At 35.8% G+C, this 11,632-nt stretch overlaps 1 protein-coding gene across 1 annotated transcript; it reads right to left on the bottom strand.

Annotated features, from left to right (window-relative positions):
• Positions 1-7,657: 7,657 nt before the first annotated feature.
• Positions 7,658-10,564, bottom strand: LOC112947052 (arg8-vasotocin receptor-like). Its single transcript, XM_026039058.1, has 2 exons — positions 9,493-10,564; positions 7,658-8,359 (listed from the first exon to the last, which is right to left on the bottom strand). Exons 1-2 carry the CDS (start codon positions 10,406-10,408, stop codon positions 8,160-8,162), a joined length of 1,116 nt encoding a protein of 371 aa, XP_025894843.1. The 5' UTR covers positions 10,409-10,564; the 3' UTR covers positions 7,658-8,159.
• Between the last annotated feature and the right edge of the window lie 1,068 nt (positions 10,565-11,632).

The following is an 11,632-nucleotide window of genomic DNA, read 5'->3' as shown; positions in this document are numbered from 1 at the left end:
GTATTATCCTATTCATTCTCTGTCTGATAACCAAATCAGTAAGAACCAGAAATACAGTTATACGCCTAATGCCCATTGCCTAAGAATGCCCTCTTCCAAATGTCAGCCAGAGAGGTACAGAATCCAAAGCAGCCCCTGAGGAGACCCCATAAGGCGACTTCCAGACCCTTGCATTATCCTGAATCCTCATGTCTTCAGCTAATCCTCATGTCTTCATTCTAAGATAAGAAGTCCCCAAAGATGGCAGTTTTGTATCACCCACTTGATACTCTAACCATGTTGTCATTGATTTTGTGAGCATAATTCAACCTTTACAAGTCTATTTTATAACAGAAAATTCATAAACTTTAAGAGATGCAAGGTCTGGGAATGAGTTGCCAGATTGTCCAAGCAGCGATCAAATTCAAAGTGCAGACATTAAACAAAAAGTAAAGAAAAAAAACATAAAAGGAGTTTAAAAATTGAACTCTCCATATGTCAAAGAACAAATTGCAGACTTTAATAATTATTAAATGGTCTGTAGATGTTCTTGGGGAGGTAGGAAAAAGCTAGTACAAATGCTTCTGTAATAGTGTTGTACAAATCAGCAGTGTTCACTGTCCCTCAAACCTGTATTTTCATCTGTCTGCTACAATTTGTTGTGCCATAGCATATGCAATGCAGAAAGCCTGCAGCAATTGTTTTCTACAGTCTACAACACCTTAAATCTATTCACAAGATATTGAAACAGGCTGCAAATGTGCAAAGCAACTATACAGCAAACTAACTGAAAAATATGCCAGGTCACATGAACATTATATTAACGCTATGTTGCATGGAAATGGTTCTGACACTTTCATAAATCTTGCTTTTCATATATTATATAGTAAGATATTTGAAAATAATGTTTTAAAAAAACACCCAAGGAGAGAGAGTCCAAATTTTTTTCCACAAACCACATGGGGAGCAAAGGAAATGGTAGATTTTGATATGGGAAGCTAGATCTGCTAAACCTAATGGTGACCTGATCATGCAAATTCTGAGCATGCCACATGCCATGGGGAGTACATCATGTGTAAAGGTTTGTGTCACTAATGAATACTCACCTAAATCACTGGCATCACCTTAGACATCCAGAGGGGTCAGATATTCCAAATAACCTTGCTTTAGTAAACCTGACTTACTAATGTTTAGAGTTCAGTGGTATTCAGCGAAAGGTGAAATTTAAAATAGCAAAATTTAAGAGCAGTGTTTGAAGAAGTTATTTCCATTTCTATTTTCCAGTTCTCCTTATTGAAGGATAAATCACCATTTCACAGGAACACAGCAAGGTAAAGTGCTCAAATACAAACGGTGGAGGTAAAGAAAAGGATGGCTCTGCTCTACTGTATGCTGATAATTTCTCATAGCTACATAACATATTCTTAATACCTTTTCATAGTGGTCAATATTGATGGAACTGTTTAAATTCTTAGCAAAACTATCCTACTTGCACAATTGCTTTCTCTTATAGACACAAAAGGTTAATGAACAATTTGAATGCAGCTGAAAACTCAGTTTGCTTTCTGAATGAGCTGTACATTTCTGTACAAGAGAGAACTACATATGTATACATATGTAATTGGTTCATTTCTTAACCTGAGGGCAGAGATCATATTTCAGCTATGGAGACTATTACAGAAAAAAAAACAGAGTATTAGATTTTATGTAGTTTGTATCAAATCACAAAATTATATTTTAACATAGAAACAAACCCTGTTTAGACTTATATTTTTTATAATGAAATGAAAGAATTACATTAGAAATTGATTCATGAATGAGTATTGAAGAGCATTCAAAGGACTGCTCTTTTGTGCCTTCAGATAATTTACAGACAGCACACACAAAATACTACATTTCTTTTGTCTCCAGTTAATTCTTTGTCTTATATCAATGAATAAATTCTAGCAGCCTCACCACAGCTCACATTCAATAGGATTAGCCTCATTTTACATTTATGATATTCCTCTCATCTGCTTTGATTTATATAAAGGAATCCTTAATAAAGTAAAACCTGAATCTACTGAATTAATACATAAGTCAGATATTCAGTCTGGTTCATTACACTGTCTTAAAATGTATTTTTTATAGTGTCCCATGGTAATTAAAAACAAAATTTAACACTTCCAGGCTCAAAGACAGTCCACTAAGATGAGCTTAGTTATCTTACCCTCAGCTGAATAAAAACTCTATCATAATTTTACTTTCTTTTATTACAGCAAGCTGCCTCTTTTCAAAAGCTTCTATTATAAGAATCAGATTAAGGGGACCATGGGGAAAAGGAATCTAAACAGAAAGGGAGTAACAGAAGAAAAAATATGAAGTGGGTATTGATGAGATACCTGTGCCATATTTCTAATAAGTAGCATTTGATATTTGTGTAAATTTAGAATTTCAAAAGCAGGGCAGGAGACTGATCCCCTTTGCAAACACTTAAGAGTGACACTTGTGCAGGTAACCAGTGCTTGCTTTGTGCTCTGTTGGTAAAAGAAAGGCAAAAGAAGCCTTTGCCATCTGCTGTCCAAAAATATTTAGATCTCCTGAATGTAAAAAACCCTGAGCCTGAGACGTAACCGTGAGCCTCTACTCCCTCCAGCCTCATGGAATGACATGGAGGTTGTTTGTGGCAAGGAACATCCTAGGCTAGGGAGGCTTGGCCGATGCATCTCCATGCTGGGGCTTCTGAAGAAGCCATTAAAGCACACACATATGTTATAGCACCCTGACATTCAGGTACTTCTGGAGCTCTGTGTATTTCTGTATTTTAACACAGGATCTAGGTACAAGTGTAAAAAAATACAATATTATTACTCTAGTTAAATGGGAAAACAAATCAAACCCAAATGCTTTTAATCTCTGTTACAGCAAATGAATTATAGCTCCAGAAGAAAATAAGAATTCCTTTCCTGAAGTTTTCCTGCAATATTTTTTGTGAATAGATAGTCACAGCTGAGCACATGCCATCTCAGAATCAAGTTTACGTCAGTCTTGTCGATAGAGAATCAAGAATATGAATCCTATCATCAGCAGACTAGAATTTGTATTAAATGTGTCAATAAGCACTGTGTTCACATCATGACTGTGCTTGCCAGGAGGCTTGTACTTCTCTATGATGAAGTACTATTTTTCCCATCAGTAAGTCAAAAGCTGGAGCCACTCAGCATTAAATCATTTGAAGCCAGACATCTATTAACACATTTAGAGAGACATGGACAAACACTTCCACTAAAGGATGATAGCTGGCAGATAATTTATTCAGTCTTTCCTGAAAGGTGATGGTATAGATAATAACTGAGCTCAGGAATAAGCTAGAGTTATAGACTTATAGGTATAAGTCTAGGTATAAGCTAGACTTGTAGATTTATAGGTGTTAGCAGACTAACATCTTAAGCAACAATTTTAGTTTGATATATACAGGAACAAATGAATAAATATGAAACAAATATTTAATATTTTGTGCCAAAATTTGTGTAACTTCATGGAAAACTCAGCGGAATTCAAGGAACATCACTCATCTTGGAATCCAAGAATACATTTATGTTCTTTCTCAATATAACAGGAATGGCTGGCAAAAGCAGCACTTGTGATTGCAATCATGCCTTCTAAGATATTTTAGGTCCAGAACTGCTCTATAGATATTTCACAGTGACAGGTTTATTTAAAACTAATTGTAGCTTGTATGTTTAAACATATAAGTATATAACTTATATGTTCAAAATAATTAAATAATAGTAGTAAAGATAATGATAATGATAATGATAATAATAATATCAACAATAATAATGACATTAGTTCTTTCTCATAGCTGATTTTGATAGCTGTTATTGCACAAATTCTCTTGAAAGGGGGTTACCAGAATGTATGGTGGTGAGCCTTATCTCTAGCTGTATTCTCAATGTCCCAGCAATGAGATCTCCATACCCTTCAAGGTTAAATGTTTATGCATGTTACCTTTTCAAACTCATGGAAAGGCCATATTGAAGTGTTTCCTCCGAAATGTTCTACTGATTCCTAAGTTGTTACCTCAGAATTCAGGAGACATTGCTGCTAAAATATGGTTAATACACAATACACAAATATATATAAATATCAAATAATCCTAAATTTTGGTAAATATTATAGAATGGATTAAAGAAGTATGGACTCAGTTCTGAAGTATTTTTCAGAGTGTCACTTGATAAGGTAATACAAAAATCATTTGATGTTCACATCATTAGCACTTGGATCTGCTTGCATTGCATCTCCAGGGCAACATTTGGATGGAAATTCAAGAAACATTTTAGTTACAGTTTTATTGTGTTCAAAGTTCATGACAGAGATGGATAGTTAGTTGAATTCACCATTATGATTTATTGGTGAAAAGCATATGCTTTGGTCTTTTGTGTTGGCAATTAGAGAATATTTTATGCAGCACTCAGGGCATTTAGGCCAAATCCCTACGTTATGAAGGCAATCAGAAGTTGTTGTTCGAAGCACTGCTAGCCCAAACTGGATTTAACTCAAGAACCGAATAGCTGAATCATCTTTGCTGATGAAACACTTACGTCAAGAATAGCTAACTTCTGTGTGCTCTTGAGGATGCTTTTATCCTGGCCATATGTTTGCAAACTAGACAATACAGTCAAGTTAGCATGTCCTGTCTGCCGCACATAATAAAACGAACATTCCTAGTATGGAGTCTTCACATTACACTCCTAATCTTCCCCTAATAGCACAGGAAAAGGAAAAGGGAAAGTTTATGTGGCCTCGCTAACCAGCCCCTTGTCTTAGAGCACCTGAGATTGCCCTATTAGAAGAAGGGGTTACAACACTAACTAGTCATTCCCACCCGAAGTGGTCAAAGTGAAATTCACAGGATATCAGCCTTAAAAACATCAATATTATGTCATGGAAAATTATTTCATTGAAAGCTGAAAGCATTATCACCCAACATATTCAACTTCAGAACTGACTACTTAAAAGTATCTGAGGTGGGACACAGCTATGGAAGTAGAGCAGTAGTTGGGTAGAATAATAAGATTATCAACATAAATTGTAAAATATGCAAAACACAGGTTGATATTTTTCCTTTTATTCTCCCAGCATTTTTTTCCAGAATAAATGAATATAGATTTGACTGATAACATTGCCTTTCACTCTTTGTATCTATATTGCAAGAACATGAAATAACCATATTTGGAAAAGAACCTAATTATTTTTCTCAACTGTATTAAATAGTAATAAAACATGGAAAGCTTAAGGAAAAACAGCTAACTGGAAGCTATATTGCAGTCCCAGTATCAGCAAGATAGCATTCCCCTAAAAAGTGCTTGTATTCTACATATTTTTCCGCTCAGAAATTACTTGGGCAAAAAATCACAATGTAAATATTTAGAAGGAAACTTTCATCTCAGAATTGTTTTTTGTTTTTGTTTTTGTTTTTTTTTCATTTGCAAGTGCTTGTACAATTCCTCCAGGGACTAATGAAGCAACCTGGCCGGGCTACAGGACTACCTGTCCATCCTCCCTCTCAATGAGATGCTGTAGTGCCTGTTGCAAATCTACAAGACAGTGAACTAGGGCAGTGGCAGGGAAATGGCCCCATGGCCAGGGCCCCACAGCCAAACACCCAGGGCCAGTTCTCCTGAGCGCTGCCAGTAGCTGCCAGGACCTTCCCAATCCACCTTACTGAAAAAGACCTGGGCAATCACCCACAAGCACGAGAGTTCATAGCCAGTGCATTTGACACTGAAATTCTCACAATAACCTTTATTATTTTACTTCTTGCTTTAACAAGACAGCTCCTTTGGAAAAAAGGAAGAAGAAAAGAAACAAAAATCAGAAAGAAAGCACTCAAGAGACTAAAATATCATTGTTTTGAGCATTGCAGGCAGTGAACATCCATTATGCTCCTAAGAAGTTGTGGCATTTCCTTCACTTAGATGAAGAAAATGCCTGTAGTATTAACAGTTAGTATTGTAGTATTACAATAGACTACAGATTTTTACAGAAGACACTGGCTATTTTGGAATTCAAACTCTACCTACTTATTTACAAATCCAGTTATGAACACAAGAGAACTACAGAAATGTAACTACAGAAGATGTCAGTTTTCCTTGAAAATCTAAACCTTTTGAGGCTTCTAATGAATAATGGAGGATTCCTGATACTTTATGTGTCTGGAACTGTAAGAAGAAAATGGCTGTAAAACAGCTTTAGGACAATGTCCAGGTATGCAAATCATGCTCTGCAGTTATTTAAATGAGTTGCAAATTATATGTTCTTTGCTGCAAATGGAGCAGTGCAATGACATAGGTAATTCCCTGAAGCATTTCTATGCACAGTTCAATTTTACACTGCATATTTTGCTGTCTTCAGAAATGTAACAAACTGTAACAAAACCAAGCAGAAAGACAGAAAACATTTAACCATGAGATTAACTTGCAAGGGAGAATTTAATTGAGAATTTGAATTAAAGTCTTAGGAAGTCAGTGCTCAAATATCAAAAAAATGCTATCAATAGCATGGATTATATCTTCCATCTTCGTACTCCAAGAAAGTACACTGTCATTTGAGCTAAAGAACTGCTCTTACTGGTGGTTGGAAATAATAACCATATATTAAACAGAAAAAAACAGCAAGTAATAGTTATCAATTGTAATTACCATTACCATTCTCTCTCCAGAAACTTTTCTCCATTTTGCCTGATCCCAGACTCTCTCCACGCTTCTCCTCTTCCTATTTGATGAAGATTTCTTCTTAGCTGGACTGGGAAACTCATTTCTTCCAATGTTAAAAAAAAAAAAAAAGAGTAATTTTTGGTTATTACCTGATGTCTAATTACCTATATCTGATGTAGTCATATGGAATTGACATTTTAGGAGATTTCAGTTTTATTAGTACATGCTAACCTGAAGCCTCTTTGTTCACTATTCATTCGCCATTTAGTTTAAAACAGTGTTTCTTTAAATATATTTTAAAGGCTATTAAAAAAACACTTTTCCTCTATAACCTGAGATTGCTAGCACTCATAAAAATGAATCATGAATAGCGCTGATGAGCGATAAAACTAATCTAGGCAGACGATACCAAGTATCACCAAGAATTTCTGCCAGTGCAGCTCTGCTCTCACCTGAAAGATATTTCCTCTGTACTTGTCTGATTAGATTGCAGGCACTCAAAGGGGAACACACAGCTATATTCATAGAATATCCTCAAACTAGCAAGGAAGTGGCATTTCCAGACAAAGAGATGCAAATTTATTTTTATCATGGAGGGGAAATAATTGCATTTGAACTTAAAGTGGCAGTTGTGTGTTAGGACAAATGGATCTGACACAATCTGCACCAAAGTTTGCAAAACACCAAATTACACTCCAAATTACCAAATTACATCAAAGATTACACTCACAGCATTCATTTTTATTTAAGGTATAGATATGTGTGTGTTCGTGCAGAGAGTTTCAGCTTACCTGTGTGCACATCAAGGAGTGCATGGAAGATCAGCTCCTAGTTTGGTGCCTCTTTCATAGGAAGAAAGAGGCCATGAACTTACTCTAGCAATGACCTCTGGTGACCCACCCAAGCAGTAGAAAATGAAGCAGATGGTTACATCTCAAAGACACTATTTTTTTAAGAAGTTCAGATAAAAAGACACTCAGTATTTTATATATAAGGCGTTTATTTAAAAGAGGTATCAATTACAGCTGGCAAAGTATTTTACTTTCTCCTGCCATCTTATGATTTGTCAGACTGTCCCCCAGTCCCATTAGAATCATGGTTCAAATTAAACCTACATTCAAATCCAATTATGTCTGATTCTGTTCCAACTATGTCTCAGTTTGTTGGATCAGTTGTAAAAATTCACTACTTGGAAATCCAGAATCACAGAATAGTAAGTCATTTGTGACACAAAATATCTAAGACATCATTACAGTCCTTATAAGAATTAATTTTGATAGCACAGTAATGATGGAAATATTGAATCAGGTTTGCACAACACAGAAATACTGCCCTCCTGTAGGACAATGCAGAACTTCAGAAAAAAAAAATACAACAGAGGACAAATTTTCAGCCTCCTTATCCACAAAGCAAGGCATAGTGGTAAAATATATGACTTGCAAACACAGCAAATATAACAAAACAGCAAAAAGAGTTCAATATCTATGCTGAAGTGCTGTTTTCCTCGGGGTCTCTGTCTACCAGATGAATGCTTCCTGTGATCACAGATTCATCTTGAGCTGAAGTGTTCTCCAGCTGCTTCCTTGTGCAATATGGAATGTGTCCACAGAAATACATGTAAATCCAGGGGTTGATACAACTATTTAAGTTGCCAAGGAGCATGATAATGGTGAATGCTGACCCTAGAATAAGATAGTTAAAGGAATAACAGAGTAAGTAAAGCAGTCATTGAAATCAGTAACATTACCACAATCTGATGCTTTCTAGAATACCTGTTCACACACTACAGCTAAAGAAATAACAGAAGAATAACATAAAAACTTCTATTTATTCAATGTAATTTTTATCTAAGGTATAAAATGTACTATAGCTGCATGTATTTCAGAGTTAAATAGTTCTGTATACTCTTTTTTTGATGTAGATGCATTGTTTTTAAAAGCTAATCAAAGAATTATTAATTTGATACACATATGCAGATAAAAAAATGTAAACACAGTTATTGATAGAAATAGAGACTAAGACTCAGAACTCACAGGAAGAACTCTTAAATAAAGACTGTAAGATTTTTTTTCCGTTAGGCTATTAACTATTTTTCTTGGTTAATAGCCATGATTTTTAATAGGTTAATTTGATAAGTAAATTCACATACTAAGTCTGCATTTCAAAGAGCCAACGGTATAAACTTGACAAGATTAATTTTAATACATGTGTTCTTTGATATGTCAGACTTGCTTGCTTGATAAACAGCTGTTACCCAACTTTTAATTGTTTCATAGTTTACTGCAAATACTTGATTTCCATATTCAAAAAATATTTCAAATGTTTTATATCATTACTGTTCTATTCATTAAATACTTTGAATAATTATTCCTTTTCATCTCAAGAGCTCCATGTGCTTTACTATATTATCTAAAATCCACACAAGTCTGAACTGAACCTCTGCTGAAACTGTTGATACTTTTTACTGGACTGTGTATTAATCATTAGAGATTAATCAATCTTGTTCAGTAAGTCTTGCCTGCAGGAAAAATCCATACTTAAAGAATACATGTATGCATACAAACATACCTGGACAGACACACACATGCACACACTCACATACAAAATACCTACAATGTGATGTTTTGATCATGTTATATAGAAAAGTTTTCTATGTCTAATGAAATATATGAGCTAAACAATTCTGCCATTCATTTTTAATCCTCTTCAAATGATTACATGCAACTTTGCACAAAAGTGAAGCCCACATAAAAAGCCATGTGGCAGAATATTAGCCTGCCATAAAGTTGTTAAGGAGGATTGGAGAGGATCTTACCTTCAGTAACGCCACTTGGGAACCAAACAGACCACAGCTGTGCAATGAAGAAAGGTGACCAGCAAAGAACATATGCAAAAACTGTTACCACAGTCATTTTTACAGTCTTGATCATAGCCTTGGAAATACAGTTAACACTGCTTGCTCGGGATGGCAGGACTTGCTTCTGATTTGTTACTTCATATTCATTCTGTTTTTTCACATATATATTCCTTTTGATTATTTTGCAAATCTTAACCTGGCATGTAATAAGGATGGCTGAGGGGATGAAGAATATAACTACAAAAATCCAAGTTACATATGCCCTTGGGCCCCACGGTGGAATAAATTCACCCCAACATTCATAGATGCCTGGAGATATTTCAGTCTTAGAAAAGATAAATACCTGTGGGAGGCTAAGCAGCAGTGATAAAGACCAGCTGGTGCAAATGGGAATGTTCCACAAGGCTCTCTTCTTTTGGAAAGTCACCATAGGGTAGCAAACTGCTTGATATCTGTCCACAGTCATGACCACTATCATATAAGTGGAGGCAAACATGCCCAGCAACTGTAAATACTTGACAACTCTGCACAAGAAATCTGGCCCTATGAAAACATCTGTAATATCCCAAATCAGCTGAGGCAGAACTTGAAAAAATGCTACCACTAAGTCAGCTATGCTGAGGTGGAGCATGAATACATACATTCTAGAGAGCTTCTTTCTTCTTCTCCACAGTACCAGTATGAGAATAAAATTGCCCACAGACGCTGTCAGAAATATCACCCCCAGCACAGCGATCTCTACTTGAGCCAATTGCTCGTCTCTTTCTGGTCTTCCAACAGGATCTGACTTATTTGTCAAGCTTAGGAATCTGTGAGAAGAAGGACTTTCAGTCTGATGTGTGCTGTCTTGCATAGGAAATGAAAAATTCTTCATCGTGCACAGAAGCTACTTACAGTAGCTGCTACTTGCGACTCAGGTTGACAGCTGTGGAGGACTAGCTGGTAAACAAACCAGCCGGCTTCAGGTTTCAGTACGTCTCCAAACAAATCTCTTCGTGCGTGTGGGAACCTAAAGCACTAGACCTGTATCTTGATAAAATTGTGGCTCTTGCTGGAGTGCAAAAAGGCTTTATATAGGCTTCAAATAGAGCCTTATGTAACTCCAGAATCATCTGGTAGGCTGCAGTTATCCCAGCCAATAGGAGAGCAAGAAATACAATTGGGTGAAATATATAAATAAAAGGCGAACTTCAGAGCCTCAGCATAATTAAATTACTCACTTCAGTCAAAAACCTAAATTGTAAATAGCTGTGGCCAAAATCATACTTCAATGATATTACTCATGAGACTTCTTTCAAATAGTTTTCATGCAAGCCGTAAGTGCATGCTCCGGTTTAACAAGGAATGCTTATACGTAGACGGAAAGATAGGCCCCTGAGCTCAGGCACATCGTAACTGCAATTCTCTAGGCTCCTGGGGCAAAGACCACATCCTCAAGGCAATACAAAGAAACATGTTTTTCCATGTATTTTTTTTCTTTCTTTTTTTTTTAAGATTCAAGTCACCTGATTTGGGGAAAAAAAAAAAAAGGTTTATAACTGCTCTAAAAATAAGATTTTTATTGCAAGAATGGCCAAGACTTAGATGATTTTTCTCAGCAAAATGAAAAATAACACATGTGAAATAAATTACTTTTATTGGGACTGTGAGTCTACTGAGAATTTAATAGAAAAAAAAGAGGGAAAATTCAAGGGGCAATCCAAATGAGGAAAAGGTCAGCATGGCAAAACAACTTTAGGACTCTATTCTACTATAGTGCTAAAAGCTGGAAGATTATTAATCACTATGTAACCCTTTTTCTTTTTGTGCAGTAAGTTGTATCATGACTGTGACAATTTCATTAGTCTGTCCCCAAGGACGTCTTTGCACATTGTTAGTGGCAGACTGGAATAGCAATTTTGATTTAATTTCTTCTGTTCTCCCCCAGTCCCTTAGTCATAATAAACGGATCTAATAAAAAGAATTATTTTTATATGAATGATAGCACACATTTGTATGCAATCTTGACTAAAGTTAGGACAGTCATGCTCTTAAAAGAAGTCAGGGGGTTGGTAATTTGGAGTCCTTATGAAGAGGAAACTGGTGAAAAGTATGTCCA

Source organism: Nothoprocta perdicaria, unplaced genomic scaffold, assembly GCF_003342845.1.
Source record: "Nothoprocta perdicaria isolate Ctin4 unplaced genomic scaffold, notPer1 scaffold_22, whole genome shotgun sequence".
Classification (NCBI taxonomy): Eukaryota; Metazoa; Chordata; class Aves; order Tinamiformes; family Tinamidae; genus Nothoprocta; species Nothoprocta perdicaria.
Note: the sequence above shows the minus strand (reverse complement) of the source record. Positions and strands in the feature narration are given on the sequence as shown.

Bases quoted from the DNA above. Each gene is read 5' to 3' on its own strand.
- LOC112947052 (XM_026039058.1), bottom strand. From the start codon at position 10,408: ATGAAGAATTTTTCATTTCCTATGCAAGACAGCACACATCAGACTGAA. The intron at 8,360-9,492 runs GTAAGATCCTCT...ATCTTATTCTAG, and splicing joins CCCAAGTGGCGTTACTGAAG to GGTCAGCATTCACCATTATC.